The 20,026-nt window shown below is 38.2% G+C and overlaps 3 protein-coding genes across 3 annotated transcripts in view; 1 reads left to right on the top strand and 2 right to left on the bottom strand.

Moving 5' to 3' along the window:
* LOC109847962 (pentatricopeptide repeat-containing protein At5g66520-like) lies at nt 1,154-9,202 on the top strand. The gene is made up of 2 exons (XM_020417192.1): nt 1,154-1,335; nt 7,964-9,202. The coding sequence occupies exons 1-2, from the start codon at nt 1,202-1,204 to the stop codon at nt 9,147-9,149; spliced, it is 1,320 nt and encodes a 439-aa protein (XP_020272781.1). The 5' UTR covers nt 1,154-1,201; the 3' UTR covers nt 9,150-9,202.
* LOC109849392 (5'-adenylylsulfate reductase 3, chloroplastic-like) lies at nt 9,285-11,296 on the bottom strand. Its single transcript, XM_020419214.1, is given in 4 exon segments — nt 9,285-10,442; nt 10,677-10,799; nt 10,801-10,915; nt 11,172-11,296. Coding segments are annotated over 4 exon segments (1,347 nt in total). The 5' UTR covers nt 11,242-11,296; the 3' UTR covers nt 9,285-9,403.
* LOC109847961 (F-box/FBD/LRR-repeat protein At2g04230-like) overlaps nt 17,748-20,026 on the bottom strand; it is a 4,958-nt gene continuing 2,679 nt past the window's right edge. The window contains exon 2 of the mRNA XM_020417191.1: nt 17,748-19,503. Within this exon, the coding sequence (XP_020272780.1) occupies nt 19,147-19,503 (357 nt within the window). The 3' untranslated portion in view covers nt 17,748-19,146. The remainder of the gene's footprint in view (nt 19,504-20,026) is intronic.

Raw genomic sequence — 20,026 nt, 5'->3', positions numbered from 1 at the left:
CGCTAGAAGCTTCTTGAGGATGTTTGTGAAGAAGGAAGACTCTCTCTCTTGCTCTAATTCACCAAAACTCAAGGCTCTCTGCTCTAATCTCTCTGGAAAATGCTCAGCCCCTGTCAATGATGGCTATAGGGGGGTATTTATAGCCTCCTTAGACGATAACTGAAGAAATAGCCGGTCAATAACTGTCTCTTTAGGCGCGGCAGCTGATGCTGTCGCGGCTAAAGGGCGCGACAGTCGACACTGTCGCGGCCAAAGAGCGCGACAGTCGACACTGCCGCGGCTAAAGGGGCAGTTACACCCACGTTCATACGTGTTTGAAACAGTTCTCCCACGACCTTTAAGCGGCACTATGAGCTGCCGCGCTGTAGCCGCGGCACCATGAGCTGCCGCGCCCACACGCTGTAGTTTGCATTGTTCTGTGAATTCACATTGTTTTGTGTTGATTCACAAATCCTTTTGCTTCCTTTGGGCTTGTATGATCTCCCATGACTTAGATACTGATGTTTATCACCTTCTCTTTGTCTTGAGTGACATTTGGATGTCTGTAAGCATTTTTGACGTCTACACAAGTGACCCTATTTTAGGGGTCGTTTGTTTGCATACAAGTGAAAGATGAAACCGAGAAGGTGATCTTCTTTTAAAAGTTTAGGTGTTTGTTTGTATGCAATCGGTCACAATGGTGTAATATAAGAAAGTTGCTACATAATATTTAATACAATTTTGACTTTCCTAAAAAAATAATAAGGTCACATAACAGTGACAAACTAGTAACTCTTCACATTTCACTTTCAATAATAATTTATTTACATATTTTCAATTTACTTTCAAACTACCAAACACCCCTGTAGTGAAGGGGGATCTCTCAGGTTTGAGAGTTTTTTAGATAACACCCCATAACATTTAAAATGTCAGAAATTTCTACTTTAACTTTGAGATTCTCAGAAAACCCACCATGCCCACAGCCAGCCCTCCACCACTCCTCGCCACCCCCACCTCAGCACCCGTCACGCCAAACCCACTCCCTGGGGCGCGCCCGGTTCGGCGAGACGGTACAGTTGCAACTCATCTAAGCCGGGCCTCGCGTCGGACGTCCAGCGATATCCAACTCCTCGGTTACACATGTAAGCGCGGGGTTGTGATTGATTCCGCGCGGGCTGTGTTTGATGGAGTGGAGGAGTTTGACGACGCGTCGAGGAACGTGATGCTGGGGGGTTTGATGAAGTGCGGGTTGTTTGGGGACGCACGGAGGATGTTCGACGAGGCGGGTGACAGAGATGTTGTTTGTTGGAGTGTTATGATTAACGGGTTTGTGAGGGGGAGCCTGTTTAAGGAGGGGTTGTTGGAGTTATAACTAAAAAACTTGGGTTTGTAGAGGAAAAGAGAAAAAGTTTAGTCCCACATAGGAAATGGAATAGGAAGGAAGAGTCTTTATAAGCCTTCCCTTTCTCTCCTATGCCTAGAAGAAAACAAAAAGTTATGCTCCACACCACACACGCGCGCGCCGGCCGGGCCGGGCTCGGGTTCGGGTCGGGTCGGGTGGCGCGCGCACACGACCTGCGGACACGAATGCAGCTCCGGATTAATGGGTCCGAGTTTTATATGCTAACATTTTTATTTTTATTTTTACTAATTGGAACTGTTTAAAACGTGATTAACATTTTTAAAATGTTTAACGGCCAGAATTAATTGGAGAGATTTATGAACTTTAAAACTGAATTAAAACGTAAATGAAACGATAATATTCATGAGAATTAAAACAGAATCAAAACGGAAAAAAAGGTTTTTTTGAGGATTTAATTCGGTATTGAAAAACGTTCATTCTCAACCTCTATATAAACAGCAAGCTGCGAGGGTAGAAAACACAGTGTGAAAAACACAAAATTCTCCTCTTCCTTCTCAGCTCTGTTCTTCTTCTTACACTTGCTTGCTATTACAACTTGCTGGTTCCCTGAAAGTCTAGAAGAGTTCGCAAAGCCTTCTTGAAGCTCGTGCCGACGAGAAGGAGGTCGCCTGACCGAGGGTCGTTGTATCTCCGGGGACTTTTGCCGCGTAGCCCTGTACGAGAGGGGGCAATTAGTTTCTTGGGACAGTGCTTGCACGCCTCGACCATCAGGCTATATTCTAAACTCAGTTTAATTTTATATCTATTTTCAATCATTATCTAATTCTGTTAAAACTGCATTTTGTGCTAATTACACTCTAAAACTAATAAGTGCTGTTTAGAATAGTATCATGATTAGCATTCTGATTTTCATGTTAATGATGTCTGCAATACTTAAAAACGAAATGTTACGCTGCATGATTATTTTGTTGAATGAATGCTTTATATATTTCTGTTGCATTATAATAACAAAACTATTCATTCATAATCAGATTATGTCTACAAGTGAAGTTATGTCTGCTAAACCAGAGAAGTTTGATGGGAATAATTTCCGTCGTTGGCAAAACCAATATATTTCTGTTGCATTATAATAACAAAACTATTCATTCATAATCAGATTATGTCTACAAGTGAAGTTATGTCTGCTAAACCAGAGAAGTTTGATGGGAATAATTTCCGTCGTTGGCAAAACCAAATGAGATTTTGGTTAACAACCCTACATCTAATAACAGCTATAGAACCAGATAACCCATCTTCATCTAGACCAGTTACTAGGCAATCTTCCTCATCTTCCTCCACAGATTCCATTCCTATCCCAAGAACACCTCAAGAAATAGAGTATCATTGTCTACACAGAATCTTAGGAGCTTTATCTGATAGGTTATATGATATATATTATACTATCACTAATGCTATAGTTTTGTGGGAAACCTTAGAGAAAAAGTATGGTTTAGATGATATGGGAATTAAAAGATTTAAAGCTTCTGATTTTAACAAATTTAAAATGGTAGATTCTAAACCAATGAATGAGCAAATTCATGAATTTGAACATATAGTTCACCAATTAAAAATGAATGGATCTATCCTAGATGAAACGTTTCAAATAGCATGTCTTATAGACAAACTTCCCGAGTCCTGGTCAGATTTTGCCAAAAACCTTAACCATACCCAAGGAGATCTTACACTAGAACAAGTGTTGAATTCCATTAGAATTGAAGAGCAACATAGACTCAGGGAGAAAAATGTGACAAAATCCGAACCCAAAGAACCCAAAGTAAACAATGTTGAATCCAAACCCTTTCCCCAACACAAGAAACGTCCCTTCCACCAAAATCAAAATAAAACATTTAAGAAGAAATCCTTTCATCAAAATAAGAACCCTGTCCACTTTCAAAAGAAGGAAGGAGCTGAACGTCGAGCCTGCTTCGTTTGTGGAAGAACCAACCATCTTGCTAAGGACTGCTTTTTCAAGAAAACTGAACCACCCAAGCCTAGGAAGGGAGGACCTCCACCTAATAAGTCACAAGTAAACATGGTGACTTCCAGTCCAGCTGAGGCTGCTTTCAGGTCTGTTCTCTTCACTCCTGAAGTAAACATGACCTTTCAAGCAAATGATTGGTGGATTGACACTGGAGCTAATATTCACGTTTGCTCTAATCAATCTTTGTTTTCCACCTATCAGGTCTCAAGTAGAGGAACTGTGACAATGGGAAATAATAATGTGGCTCCTGTATCCGGAATAGGTCGGATCAACCTAAAGCTGACTTCTGATAAGACTTTGATCCTGCAGGATGTCCATCATGTACCAGACATTAGGAGAAACTTAATTAGTGGATCTTTGTTAGTGCAACAAGGCTATAAGCTTGTTTTTGAATCAAATAAAGTTGTAATAACTAAGGGTTTGAACTTCATTGGAAAAGGTTTCTTATGTGATGGTCTTTTTAAATTGAATGTTAAGAATTCTACTCTTGCATCTCCAATAGCTTTGAATATTGAACCTTCCATCACTTGGCATCAAAGATTAGGACATGTGAATTATAATTCAATTAAAAGATTGATGCATCTCAATATAATTCCAAAGCTTAATATAAAAGATGATGAAAAATGTGAAATATGTGTAGAAGCCAAACTTCCTAAGAAACCATTTAAAACTATTGATAGAGATTCTGAGATATTAGAACTCATCCATAGTGATGTTTGTGATTCAGGAAGAACAACTAGAGGGGGTAACAAATATTTTGTAACTTTTATAGACGATTGCTCTAAATATTGTTACCTCTACTTAATTAAGACTAAAGATGAAGTCATAAACAAATTCAAAATATACAAAGCAGAAGTTGAGAATCAGTTGGATAGGAAAATTAAAATACTAAGATCAGATAGAGGTGGTGAGTACACTTCTAATGAATTAAAACAATTCTGTGAAGAGAATGGAATTATTCATGAAATAACAGCTCCATATACACCTCAATCTAATGGAGTAGCTGAGAGAAAGAATAGAACACTAATGGACATGGTAAACTCAATGTTAATTAATTCTGGTGTGCCAGAAAATTTATGGGGAGAAGCTCTCATGACTGCATGTCATATACTAAATAGAATTCCATTCAAGAAATCTGATAAAACCCCTTACACAATTTGGAAGAATAGAAACCCTAATTTAGATCACCTAAAAGTGTGGGGGTGCTTAGCAAAAGTCAAAATACCTGAGAATAAAAGAAAGAAGATTGGCCCTAAAACTGTAGATGGAATTTTTATTGGCTATGCTTCTGATAGTAATGCAAATAGATTTTTAATAATCAACTCTGACATTAATGAGATAGCCAACAACACCATAATTGAAGCTAGGGATGCACATTACTTTGAAAATATTTTTCCTTACAAGACCAGAATAAACAACACAGGCCCTAGCTCTAATAATTCAGATCCTAGTTCTAATCAAGGTGAAACTAGTTCTAAACAAATTAGACCACTAGAAAGTCCAGAGGAGCCTAGGAGAAGTAAAAGAACTAGAATAGAAAAGGTCCATGAAGATTTCTATGCATTACTTGTAGAAGATTCTCCAGTTACATTTGAAGATGCAATGAAATCAGTAGATGCTCCATTTTGGAAGGAAGCTATAAATAATGAGATACAATCTATAGTTCAAAATCATACTTGGGAACTAACTGATCTTCCTTCAGGATGTAAAACCATAGGATGTAAATGGGTGTTTAAGAAGAAACTTAGACCTGATGGAACAATAGATAAATATAAAGCCAGATTAGTAGCTAAAGGATATACCCAAAAGTCTGGTATTGATTATTTTGATGTCTATTCTCCAGTAGCTAGGATTACTACCATTAGAGTCCTCATAGCTCTAGCATCCATTCACAAATTAATAATACATCAAATGGATGTTAAAACTGCATTTTTAAATGGAGACTTAGATGAAGAAATTTATATGGATCAACCTGAGGGATTTATAGCTTCTGGACAAGAAAAGAAAGTATGCAAGCTTATTAGATCACTATATGGTCTCAAACAAGCCCCAAAACAATGGCATATGAAATTTGATGAAATTATACTATCTTATGGATTTGTAATTAATCAAACAGATGAGTGTGTATATCATAAAATAGATAAAAACAACAAAATTGTGATATTATGCCTATATGTTGATGACATTCTTATTTTTGGTTCTGACATACAAATCATAAATGATATCAAACACTTTTTATCACAAAATTTTGACATGAAAGATTTAGGTCAAGCTGACCTAATTCTTAATACTAAAATCATGAAAAATGAGAATGGATATGTGCTATCACAATCACACTACATAGAGAAAATCCTTAAGAATTTTTATGATCCAAACTGTCAACCTGTTTCCACTCCATATGATCCTAATGTACATCTAAAGAAAAATACAGGTCATCCTCAATTACAAAGAGAATATGCACAAATAATTGGATCACTAGGATTCCTAACAAACTACACCAGACCTGACATTGCTTATGCAGTAAATAGACTTAGTAGATATACATCAAATCCTGATAAGAGTCACTGGGATGCTCTAGAAAGAGTTTTGAGATACCTAAAAGGAACTATGAATTATGGTTTACACTATAAAGGTTATCCATCTGTACTAGAAGGTTATTCAGATGCAAATTGGATTAGTGACTCAGTAGATGTAAAATCCACCACAGGATTTGTGTTCCTTTTAGGAGGAGGAGCTGTGTCCTGGAAATCTACTAAACAAACTGTAATGGCTAGAAGTACAATGGAATCAGAAATGATAGCTCTTGATACTACTAGTATAGAAGCTGAATGGTTGAAAGATTTACTAACTGAAATTCCACTAATGCAAAAACCATTACCAGCCATTTCTATTCATTGTGATTGCAGGTCAGCGATTGACAAATGCCATCAAGAGAATGCAAATGTGAAGATGAATCGACACTTGAAAGTGCGACATAAATCCTTGAGATATAAGATGAAAAACCATATAATAGCCTTAGATTTTGTAAGATCAGAGAAAAATCTTGCAGATCACTTAACTAAAGGCTTATCTAGGGCAGTGGTCCTAGAATCATCGAGGGGGATGGGGTTAAGCCCATAAGAAAAATCACTGCAGTGGCAACCCAACCTCGCAGAGGTTCAATGGGTAGAAACAAACTGAATGAGTGATTAATTGTGAGGAGCACTGAATTTATTTGCTCCCATCCCTAGGATGATCAGTGCTCATAAAAAGCAAGTGAAAGGTTGAGTCTAACTCTTAATGAATCCAAGACCCATGAGGCAGGATGCTTACTTGCTCGCATCCTTATTAGGATTCACCTATATGTGTGTAGTTGTGAGGCCGCGACTATGGGATCAGGGCTGCTCCCTAGTAACACACATGAAAGATACCTGCGCAAGGCCGATAATAGCGCAACCCGTTTAGAATTCTTCAAAACTGTACTATGTGTGCTTTCTGTAGAAATCCGATAAATGAGACTGGTTCAAGGCGAAGTCCACCAAGCTCTCACGGATCTATACAACTGTCACTAAGTGAAGGTTCAAACCGAAAGGTACCTCCACCTATTACATAGTATAAGGGAACCAGCAATCTTATTTATTTTTAAGTTTTTATTTTATTCTTATTTCTGAGCTATTTCAAGTATTTCTGAGCTATTTCAAGTTTTAAGTTATGTGGGGGATTGTTGGAGTTATAACTTAAAAACTTGGGTTTGTAGAGGAAAAGATTAGTCCCACATTGGAAAAGAGATGGGAAGATAGGCTCTTTATAAGCCTTCCCTTTCTCTCCTATGCCTAGAAGAAAACAAAAGGTTATGCTCCACACCACACACGCGCGCGCCGGCCGGGCCGGGCTCGGGCTCGGGTTCGGGTCGGGTCGGGTGGCGCGCGCACACGACCTGCGGACACGAATGCAGCTCCGGATTAATGGGCCCTTAATATGCTAACATTTTTATTTTTACTAATTAGAACTGTTTAAAACGTGATTAACATTTTTAAAATGTTTAACGACCAGAATTAATTGGAGAGATTTATGAACTTTAAAACTGAATTAAAACGTAAATGAAACGGTAATATTCATGAGAATAACTGAATTAAAACGTAAATGAAACGGTAATATTCATGAGAATTAAAACAGAATCAAAACGGAAAAAAAGGTTTTTATGAGGTTTAATTCGGTATTGAAAAACGTTCATTCTCAACCTCTATATAAACAGCAAGCTGCGAGGGTAGAAAACACAGTGTGAAAAACACAAAATTCTCCTCTTCCTTCTCAGCTCTGTTCTTCTTCTTACACTTGCTTGCTATTACAACTTGCTGGTTCCCTGAAAGTCTAGAAGAGTTCGCAAAGCCTTCTTGAAGCTCGTGCCGACGAGAAGGAGGTCGCCTGACCGAGGGTCGTTGTATCTCCGGGGACTTTTGCCGCGTAGCCCTGTACGAGAGGGGGCAATTAGTTTCTTGGGACAGTGCTTGCACGCCTCGACCATCAGGCTATATTCTAAACTCAGTTTAATTTTATATCTATTTTTAATCATTATCTAATTCTGTTAAAACTGCATTTTGTGCTAATTACACTCTAAACAGCTTATATTCCCAACAAGGGTTGGGGTTGTTTAGGGAGATGTTGGTTGGGGGCGTCGAGCCGAACGAGAGCGTATTTGTGAACGTGATTTCGGCGTGTGCTTATCTTGGAGCCTTGGAGCAAGGGAGGTGGATAGAGAGTTATCTGAGGAGGAAGGGGGTGCGTATTGGTGTGAGGATTGGCACGGCGTTGATTGATATGTACTTGACGTGCGGCTGCGTCGAGAGGGCTTTCGGGATATTTGACGGTTTGAAGGAGAAGAATGTGATGGCTTGGAGCGCGATGATAGCTGGTCTAGCTGTCAATGGTCGGGGTAGAGAAGCGTTGCGGCTATTCGCGGAGATGGAAAATGATAGAGTTTTGCCGAATGAGGTGACGTTCATTGGCGTTCTGAATGCGTGCAGTCATTGCAGGCTGGTCGACGAGGGATTGAAACACTTCAAGTCGATGAGTAACGTTTATGGGTTGAAGCCCAATGTTCGGCATTATTGTTGCTTAGTCGACCTCTATGGTCGCAGTGGAATGCTAGACCGTGCTCAGGAAGTAATCAAAGAGATGCCCATGAAGCCGAATAGTGCGGTTTGGGGAGCCTTGCTCAACTCCTGCAGAATCCATGGAAATACGCTGCTGGGTGAGAAAATAGGGAAGGAACTCCTAGAGTTAGAACCAAATAACAGCGGGCGATACATGCTTCTATCGAACATATATGCAGCAAATGGGAAATGGGAAGAAGTTGTTACGTTGAGGAGAATGATGAAGGAGAATGGAGTAGATAAAACCCCTGGAAGCAGCGTTATAGAACTGGAAGGAAGCGTTCATGAGTTTATTGCTGGGGATAATTTCCATCCCGATAGAAGAGAGGTCTATCGAATGGTCGACAGGATGATGGTAGAGCTTAAATCAGCAGGATATAAGCCTGAAACAGACCAAATATTGCTCGACATGGATGAAGAGGAGAAGGAGACTGCACTCTGTCATCACAGTGAGAAGTTGGCTATTGCATTCGGACTGATCAAAAGTGATCCTGCAACTACTATTCGAATTACGAAGAATTTAAGGATTTGTAACGATTGTCACGCTGCAATGAAGTTGATTTCGAAGATTTATGATCGTGAAATCGTCGTCAGGGATCGGAGCAGATTCCACCATTTCAGAGGAGCTTCTTGTTCTTGCGGGGACTTTTGGTGATCTGAGTCGGTCACTTGTTCTTCTCTACTCGATTTCTGCTTGATCTGTTGGTTAGTGTCATATATGTACACTTTCAATGGAGTAGTTGTATGATGTTTGATCATATTATTCTCCAAAAAAACAAATACAAGTATATGCAGCCAAAGATCACTCACTGATATATCACACTAATGAAAGAAGGACAAAACTTGTAACAGATTGAAATGAAGTACACAGGGGAACTCTCATCATGTACTACAATATTTCACAAAAGTTCATCGGAGCGCATTGATGAAAGCTAGCAGAGAATCAACATCCCTCTTCTCCGAGGGATACTTCACCGGTCTAGAGCCACACTTAGGAAAGAACAGTATCGTCGGGAAACTCCCCAGCTGCAGTTCTCGCTGAGCGAACAGTTTCTGATCACCGTCCGCCCTGAACTTTGCAACTTTAACACCTGATCCTGATAACCTCTCAGCCAACTCCATGTACGAACCCTCCATCGCCTGACAAAATCGACACCAGGGAGCGTAGAGCACAACTAGCCACGGCTCCGTCCTCTTCTCCATCCTCAGCAAATTCTCGATCCCTGGCCTCGAGAGGTTAATGATAGCCTGAGTCTTAAATATGTCAGATGTTCCGTTCACTGTATTGAGAGTGGAAACACCGTTGACACCCTTCGAATTCGATTCATTTCCAGAGATGTTACCCTTGTGCAGCCCGCACTCCTTCGCCGTCGCATCCTCCCACCACCACCTCCCCTCTCGTTCGTGCTGCCCTGGCAACACTGGTCTCGTGCACGGCTCACAACCAATTGACACATACCCTTTTGAATGCAGAGAGTTCACTGGAACACCCATCGTTCTGAGGAAATTCCAGATGTCACTCCCGTCGACGTTCGCCACAGGGTTCCACTTAACCAAGCTTCCAGCTCCACCGTCGACCCCTTCGAACGAAGGGTCGATTTGGACAACAGGGATGTGGGCCCTGGTTCCAGGTGACTGGTCCTTTCGTTGCCCGGTGATCCAGGCTCTAAGGCCTTTGAGGGCTCGCCTCAATGGGCGGACCTTGCGGACCCCGCAGCATTCTTGGTGGCCGTCGTCATAGAAGGAGAAGAGGCCTTTGGTTCTGACGAGGTTTTGCACCTCGACTGCATCCGGAAACATGTATTCAATGTGGATGTTGTAGTGCTTTTCGATCTCGTCGAAGTATCTGTATGTCTCAGGGTTCAGGCGACCGGTGTCGAGGCTGAAGACTCTGAAGGGCCGGCCGGTCAAGCGAGCGTATTCTATCAATGCGACATCCTCTGCTCCACTGTAAGAGGGTAAAAAAAAGTAGTCGGATTAATATACATAAAAATTGAAACTTTTTTATTCTTATATTTTGCATTAAGCTGTGAGCAATTTGTACCAAAATATATATTGCAGATAGACCCTATGCGATAGTGGGTGAATGAGTAATAATATTACAGTTGAACTTTGTGATTCTTATATTTTGTGATTGAAACATCAACATACATAAAAATTGAATCTTTTTTTTTTATTTAACCTGAATGCAATTGCAATGTCATCCCCAAATTTCCCGAGTGCCCGATCCATAATCTCGAGGGGCGAAGCATCTTCGAGCTCCGCCGCCAGCTTCTCATAATCCTCCTCCTCCTCCTCCTCCTCNCGCGGTAACCATCGACTCGGTCCTTCTCGTGGGCTCCACCGCGTGAACCGCCCATTTCTTCTTCAAATTGGTCTCTTTAAATTGGACTCTCGTGACCAAATTACCAATTTGCGCTGCTGCAAGGGAAAAATAACAATTTTCAGGGGGGTAAAAGACCAAAGCTTGATTTTTTTTAACCCACCCATTTCCAAACCTTTTAAGCTCAAACTCAATAAACAGAATGTATAGCAATTTTGATCGAATTATAGCATATGATACAGATTTGATTCGGGATTCAAAACTAAATCTTCTAGATTTACGAATGATTTGGGTTTCAAAGTAAATCACAGCGAACTAATGGGTTTAATATTAAGAAAAAACCATAAAGGTTACCTTTGGGATCTCGGTGGAGGAGAGAATGAGAGGAGATTGAGCCAGAGATTGCAGCAGTAGACGACGCCATGACGATAATTAATTGAATTAGCTTTTTTTTTAAATAAAAGAATTTTATGTACTAAATTTGGTTGTTTTTGGGAAAAATTATGTTTAGGGGTTGGGATTAAATAAGGGACTGCAGTTTCAGTTACAATGAACCTGGACGTGATTCCGGTGTCGGGAGAATCTCACACGTGGTGATTTATGATTGGATGGCGCGGGCCGTGGCGTGGGCCGAAGCGCTTGCGTCAGCTGCGGAGGCGCACGGTAGCTAGAGCGTGCGGATTTGGAAAGGGCTGCTGGGCAAATGTTGGAAATCAATCTAAAATTACTTTAAGGTCCTTCGGACGACCTTGTTTAAGCTTTTAGCCCTTGGCTCAACTAATTAAGTATAGACGAACAAAATCGACGCGTGCGATGCTGCAGCATTAGCGTAAAAATAAGTTAAAAAGAGGAATAAGGAAAAGCTTCACAATTGAGTTATAGTACTTAACCCAAGTTAGCACTTTTACAAGTTAGAGATCCAATATATTAGATAACTCTTCAACGTATTAATAGGATTCTAAGAAATGAATGATAACAACTTAGAATTTACAGAGATTCATTTGAAAGTACGTGGATGCTTAATACTAATTTTATTTAGCAACTTAATGCGTTTGATTATATACGACAATATGGAAACAAATCACCATGTGCATTTATTGGATCTAAGCACATGTCGTTCGGATACATCTAAATAAGAGAAAACAGTTAATAACTAAAAGATTGAAGCTTCACTTACCTTTTTTGGGATGAGGTCTCATTGGTGTTACCTTTTTAAATGTGATATCATATATCATAATCATGAAATGTTCTGCCTTTGTAGCCTCGACAATATCACATAATAATTTAGAAATAATAAGCATCAAAGCAAATGAAAGTAATAAACATCAAAATAAACTCACATCTAATGTATCAAATTTGTTGAACTCCTCACATCTGCCATGTGGACATAATTTTGAAAAAACAAACAAACTAAATTTTGGTCATAGAACTGATGATAAATTATAGGGAAAATTCATAAATATATATTCAATTTGGGAAGTATACAAGTTTCAACTAAATAAATAATCCCCAAAAATTAACTTACCAAAATATTAACCCCTACAAAATCATCAACAACACACTTCACAAAAATCCTACAACACCCCCACAATCCTCTATATGAAGTTGATGTCAATCCACATTACTCATCCCCTCTCCTCTAATCTCCTCCACCGCTAGTCCTCGGCATCGATCTGAGTTTGTTAATTTTCTCTAGTTTCTTTTACTTTTTGATCCATAATTTTGTTGCCCCATTTTTTAATCAACAAGGGTTTGACATGATGTGGAGAGGTGATGACATGAGAATTCAAAATAGGGTGATGTAGGATAAAAAGTTATGTAGGATCGAAAAGTCAAGTTGTTCGAATGTGCTGAAATTTGCATAGCTTAAGCGAAACAGGCCAACGAGCAAGACTCATGGCTTAGCCATGAGATTCGCTGTTTTTCGGGCATCTGAGATCGTTTAGGGCCTCAAATTTGCAATTTATTGTCTTTTCTATTTTCTATTAGGCAATTTAGTAATATGTTTTAAACTTTTTTTAGGGTTTTAGAATTTCTCTTTAAATACTTTGCTTTGGGCAGCGTCTGTCATCTTTTAGAATTGAATAAATCCAGTTTAGTCGTTTATCTTTGAGGAAGTCATAGTAGTAAAGCTTTCTTGGAGGAAGTCCACATGGAAAGGCTTTCTTTATTTTTACCGCTGCGTCATAGGAATTTTGACTAAAAATATTATGAGAAGAAGAGAGGTTTCTAGATAACTATAGATTTGTGCTTGTGGTTAAAATTTTTTAATTATGTTTGTTATGGACGTGCACTTTAGATATAAACAATGCCTATCTACAGTTGATTGAAAATATCAGGGGAGAAGAGAGGTTTCTAGAGAACTATATGCTTATTCTTCTGGTTGAATTTATTTAATTATGTTTGATTTGAAGATGCACATTTAGGTCATTGTGTAAAATATAGGATCGAAAAGATAGAAGTGAGGAAGGAGCAATGCAGAGGTGGGGGATTGAGTTGGCTCTTCATTTTTTCCGGTTTCCTTCTTTCCACAACTAAATAAAAATCGACTATAGAGAGAGAGATAATATTAACATTGGAGGGGAGAAATTAGCACCAAAAGAGTTGGACACTGGACCTTAAAGCTCAAAATATAGCCTCTTATTTACTGATCTATGAAGTAGTTAGATGAGGATGCAAAGAAAATTATTTAAATTACGTCATATCCTATAATTATATTATATAGTATAATATAATATTAATAATAATAGTAATAACAATAACACATTTTTTGGGACTAAGGGTGATCTTAGAAGCAGATAGGTTTAAATATGATGAAGTAAATCTTTAGGGAAAAACCTTCAATATATATTATTGTGAGAGAATTTGGGTCTTAAAAATAAATTAGGTGAAACGTGGGATCTTTAGGGAAAAACCTTCAATATATATTATTGTATTATACTAGTTGGCAGCCGCTATTCATACAGTTCCTCAGAAGTTGATATAGCCTAGTTCTTTTTGGGCTAAATAGTTAAATTAGGTTAAAGTTTGGACTAATGAGTAAAACTACTTTTTTCCATACCAAACTATTGGGTGCTACTGTGCTTAGGAACAATAGTAGACTCATTAGTGTTATATAGATAATTTTTGGTGTTTTCCACCTCAGCTATACATTAACTAGTGTTTATCATCACTCTACTAATTTAATAGAAGTTACTAAGCCTGGAGAATTAGGCATTCCTCTTCATGTGATGATGAATGTGTTCAGATTAACGATGGGGGATATATCCTATCAAGAATATTTTTCCACCACTCGTCAATTGAACAGGATGAAAGAGACATGCTCCAGTGCTTATGATATTCTTTGGAAGCTAACCTGCCATTATCAGACAACTATGGTCGGGATCGATTTGAAACCGAAGAAGTTTCCGCGGGTTAGTTTGAAGCAATTCGCCGATTACCTCTTCAAGAATTTTGAGGACCCTTCGGGAAATGAGGCCCGCGAGTCACCTCATTTGACCCCTCCTACCATTAATAAATTGATAGTTAAGATTTGTGCTCAATCTTACACCACCCGCCCGCGAGTCACCTCATTTGACCCCTCCTACCATTAATAAATTGATAGTTAAGATTTGTGCTCAATCTTACACCACCCACTTAGCTGAAGGTAAATTTCCAAGGGGCACGGAGTTTGAGACCTTCTTGTGGCATGCTCAAAGGAAGATAAAGCCGGCGACTCTTCTAGCGGGGTACTTAGCCATATGGCTAAAGAAGTGTGTAGTGCCTCAACAAGTCTCAAAAGCACTTCCTGTTGAGGTTCTGTTCCTAGCCGTTCAATTGGTGATTGGACGCAAGCTTTCGTTGCTCCCTGCCATGATTGTTGACATCCATAGTGGGCTTCGTTTCTTAGCCACCACATCAACACAAGAAGGGAGTAAGCCTTCGAGTGAGATTCCTACTTCCAAGATAGAGCTGTCAACCTACTTGATGGCCTGACTCGTCCTCCACCGTTCTGACCTTATGACTGCACCTGAGATTGCAGATCCGGACCTTTCTTTACTACAAATCTTAGAGGAGTGTAGGTGGGTGACAAAGGAATGGCATGAGGTGACGAAGCAGTTTAGAATTCATAAGTGTTGGGCTAAATTCACGAGAGAAAGGGGATCATTTACAATTAATCTTTCGCAAAATGTCAACTCAGGTACGTTTTATGCTAATAATTAGTTAAAAGATATATTTTTTTTTCAATTTGTGAAACAACATTTTAACTGATGGCCACCTTTGAACAAAGTAGTAGTCGAACTAGGATGAAGTTAAACAGGTAAAAGTGATTTGGTAATTCTATCCATTACATGGGTTGTATCTAATAATTACTTATTGAACATTTTTGGGATTCAATCATATTTCTCACTATGGCCCATCACTCCATCAACATATTGGGCCATTTTTTAAATTCACACACTATGCCCTCTCAATACTCTCTGAACTTATATATCTTTATTTGTTTTTGGTAGCACTTACATAATCTAAAAATTTTAAAACTTACACTTATATATCTTTAGGTTTTTTTAGCAACACTTAAACACTCAAAAGATTTTAAAACTAATACTTAAATACTATAAAATTGTTAGAACTTAACACTTAAATACTCTTTGTTTTGCATTACAACTTAGGATCTTTAAGTGCTAGTTTTAAAACTTTCATGATAATAAAAAAAAAACTCCCCTAAAATGAATTTTTTTCTTTACCACTAAAAATCCAAGGTTTCACCTTTATGTGTTCTAATTTCAAACGGCTAAACGACACTTAAATATCTTATTATTTCATCACCTTTGCATTTAAATATTTTAATAAATTATAGAAAGTGCTACTTTGATATCATAAGCTATAAAAAAAGTAGTACTTACATCTCCTAAGTCCACATCCAGCTTGGTCCATGACTCATTTCCCGTTACTCATTTATAAACATACAAAGCAACTATTAATCGAAGACCCAAGTTTTACCATCAATCTGAAAAAAATTAGTGCTGAACAGTTGAAACAAGGACGGCAACAAGTGTTAAAAAGAGCAATTTCGGCAATGAAACTTATTACGAATGATATTCAAAATTAAGCGGGAGATAAGTATACGAATGATTGTTTCGTGTCTCATTCTAAATTTTTTTTTATAACATTGATAGCGAAGATGTCACGAAAAGATTTCAAGAAATGAATGCTAGAAGAATGTGATTGTGAACACTATATTATAATTAGAATTATGATTTTGAAGTCTCATTATATATAATGATGTTCAAATGATAATTAATTGTGTTAAAATACTGTTGTGTTTGACTATTTTTAGACCCCCTTGTCAAAATTATTAGAGGAATTAGTTGTTAAGAAATATTCTAATGATAATTAACAAAAAGCATTAACGAGTTATTTTTTTTTTGTAACTTGGAATATTAAATTATTATTTTTATAAGCTTTGCTACAGGGACCCAAAATATGGAACCAATAGGGGGACAAGTGGGGTGTCCCCTTCCTATTAGATAATGAGTTGGCCATCATTAATGATTGTCAACTCATTATCCAATAGGAAGGGGACACCCTAGTTGTCCCCCTATTGGTCCCATATTTTGAGTCCTTGAAGAATTTTTCTATCCGTATTTAATAAATTCGTCAAATCCACCCATCACATGCATTATCCAAAGAGTCTCTGTTTATTAATGGCGACAAAAAAAAAATGTGATCAGACTCAGACTCCGTACACAACCCAAAGTCTCCATCCACAATCCTTATCCCATTAATTGTAAAAAAGAAAAAGAAAAAAAAGAAAAACAATCAATTTACATAAATAGCAAACAAACCCAGAGTGAGGAGAAGAAAGCAATGGAGATCGGTGATCAAGAGCCCAAGTCCAGGGTTGTGAAGGTTGAGTCGAAACAATCATGGGACATCCTCATGTCTCAAGCTAGCTCTCAGAATGCCCCTGTAAAGCTCCGTCGACTCTCAAATTTGATCATTTTCATGACCCATAAGTTGAATTTTTTTTTTTGATGGGTGCAATTTCTATAGGTTTTCGTGCATTTTGGTGCTTCGTGGTGTGTTCCATCTCTTTCAATGAACCCTTATTTTGATGAGCTCTCTGTGGGTCATGAAGACGTCATAGTTTTTGAGGTTGTTGAGTAGTAAAAGGTTTGTTGTTAGCCCTGATATCATTTGGATTATTTGTGTATTCTGTAATGCATGTGTATAAACTTACTAATTTGGCCGGAAAGTATTCTCATGGTAATCATTCAATGGCTTTATCTCGATAATGTATAGTGGCATACAGAGATTTGCCCCTCTTGCCCTCGAGAATTAGGGAAGAAAGAAGGGTTCTAGTGGAATGATCATGTTGGCTAACTATTCTCGAAGGAGATTACAGTGAAGGGTCAATCGAGTTAATCTTTTCGAATTAAGGTTTTTTGATGGGGGATGGTTCGCAGTACTTTCTATGGGATGGTCATTACCAGCCTAGAAAGGCTTATTTTGTGGTTAGCGCCTCCTAATTTTTTTAGACGGATTTTTTTTTTTAAAACCTGTGTATGCGATCGATGGAATTCTGCAAAATCGGAAGTGCTGTTAATGTGTAGAACTTATCAGATTCCTATCTACTCTCCTGTATTAGGAAGCATTTCCGGTGATATTCTGTGGCTCTTCTCTTCCGTCCTTTACATTCGCTTGAACTCTTTCCTTGACATTTAAGACACACCTTCTTAGTTTCTTAAAATGGTATTTGGTTATCATCTTTCTTTTTGGTGGGTCTCACAGGAAGTGGCTTCCATGTGCAATGTGAGGGCGATGCCTACCTTTTTGCTAATGAAAGATGGAGCAGAGATGGACAGGATGATAGGAGCCAATCCGGAAGAGTTATTAAAGAGGTTACAAGTTTGTCACTCATTGGTTCTTCCTATAAATCAGGCAGAGTAATTGTACCAGTTAAGTGTGCGGTAAGAATGGTTTGTGTGTGATATTGACTAAAATCTTGTGACTAGGGTCGTGTAATATGTAAGTAAGAAATTATAAGATGCTTTCTTCCTTCCCTTATGGACGACTTAATTTGTGAATTGTGAGTAGACACATTACTGATGACATCTTCGCGCGTAACTTTCTTTGATTTTTTCTTCTTCTAAGTTTCTTCAATATTCAGGGAAACACCATGAAGGATTTTTTTCTTTGTTGTCTGTATAGACCTTTTTGAATCGTTTGATAGAATCTGTTTCTAGAAACTTTTCTTGCATTTGAGGGTTTGGTGTTTCACTTTTAAATAGCACAAATTAAGGAAAATGAAGCGAGGAGAAACGTGGCCATTAAGATGCTTCAAAACATAGAGCTGGATGAAGAGTGAGATTTTCTTTTAGAAAGTTAAACTAAGAGCCTTATGATTACTATATTACATATTTCGTTATATGAATAAGACACGGGAATGCTGTCTGTTAAATATCATAGGACCCTGCCAATGTCTTTTTCTATCCTATATGTGCATGTGTGGTTGAGAAAGTAAATCATTTCCTTCTTTCCATTTTGGATGACTTATTTGTGAGCGACACATAACTGATGTCCTCTTATGCCCAAAAATTTCCTCTAAAGTTATTCGAGGTCCAGGGAAACATCATTGAGGATATTTGGTTGTTGGCAGTATAGACCTTTTTGAATCATATGATAGAATCGGTTCCTATGTAATTCTCTTGCATCTGAGGTTTAGTGTTTCACTTTTAAATCAAACAAATTAAGGAACGTAAAGTGAGGAGAAACATGGTCATTGAGATGTGTCGAAATATATAGCTTGAAGGAAAGTGAAATATTCTTTAATAAATTCAATAAAGGAATTAACTAAGAGCTTCTATGATTGTTATATTACATATTTTTATTATGAATAGACACATCGGTATGTTGTCTGTTAAATATCATAGGATCCGAGTGACATCTTTTTCATCCTGTGCATGCATGCATGGTTGAGAAATAAATCATATTTTCCAAAATTACATGCTTTGCACAATTTCTGTAAAAAGCAACATTGTGCATGCATACATGTATACACATGCAAACATACACGTGCACTCACATACATGCACATGTAGAGAGTATCCGAAGTTGCAGAAGTAGACCAGCAGTAGCAGTTAAACATCACCACGTTACGGACTAAAGTCATGGTTACATATGCAAAAGTTAAGGTTAGAACCATCAACAACATAACTTAAAAACCATGGAGATAAAGGTCTAAAGTTCAACATTTAGAACCACCTACAGCAAGATAAGCAAACCATAGAATAAGGTCTAAATATAAAGTTTAGCAGATCCCTTTACTTGATGCTTTACTTGGGGACTAATATATATTGATCTTGATTTCCATGTTAGAAGGTTGGGGTAATGCTTGGATGTCGTCCACTGTCCATGACTCTTCATCCTTAGAAATGTCAACTGTAAATTTTTCTAAAGCGACAGCAGTCTGCAACAAGAATTTCATTGTCCGCAGTTCTTCACCATAGCCTTTACATCCCTTCATCTCAAGAATTCTCAGATTACGGTGGACCATTTCTCCTGATAGGATGTCGGGAGGTTGGGGATAGTTTTCCCTTTCTTCATCAAAAATGCCATTAGAGTAACCCTGCACATAGGTGAAGGGAATAAGCTTACTTATAAAATCACTGATGTATGATAAATGCCAATTGAATAGGATGTTCTCACCCAATTATAGTCGATAAACGAGATTTTGAGGGTCTTTAACTGTGGATAGCACCTAAGAAGTCGTGTAACTATATAGCTGTGGCCTCCGTTTGGCCACATTTCCAGATCCAAAGATTCCAAGTTATCAGAAGAGACAAGCTTCAAGTTGTGTAGTATCACGGACAAGTACTTTGTGAAAGAAAAAGAATGCAACGTTAAAAATATGGAAGCAAATTTAACAAGAATAAAATATGAAGCCTGGATTCTGAGACATGGGTTTCACTTTCATTTTGTTTAACTCATATATGATTTCATAATCAGCTACGTTGCAGGAAGAGAAAGTTAGGTTAAGCACAAGTTTAAGTTATCATGCATTTGCCATTTAAGATTATAAAATAGCTCGACCTCGACATATCGGGGCATGTTGAGACAATTAAATCAAGTATTGGGATGACAAACCAAAATCGCTATGCTGTTATGAATTGGTTCGCTAGAACTGTCCAGATGAAGTAAATCATGAGATAAAAGATTCTTCACCA

Source organism: Asparagus officinalis, chromosome 7, assembly GCF_001876935.1.
Source record: "Asparagus officinalis chromosome 7, Aspof.V1, whole genome shotgun sequence".
NCBI lineage: Eukaryota > Viridiplantae > Streptophyta > Magnoliopsida > Asparagales > Asparagaceae > Asparagus > Asparagus officinalis.
The sequence above is the reverse complement of the archived record's forward strand: the minus strand, read 5'-3'. Positions and strand labels throughout refer to the sequence as shown.

Excerpts from the sequence above, each read along its gene's own strand:
- LOC109847962 (XM_020417192.1), top strand. The coding sequence starts at position 1,202 with ATGCTGGGGGGTTTGATGAAGTGCGGGTTGTTTGGGGACGCACGGAGG. Across the intron at positions 1,336-7,963 it reads GGGAGCCTGTTTAAGGAGGG|CTTATATTCCCAACAAGGGT; the intron begins GTTGTTGGAGTT and ends CACTCTAAACAG.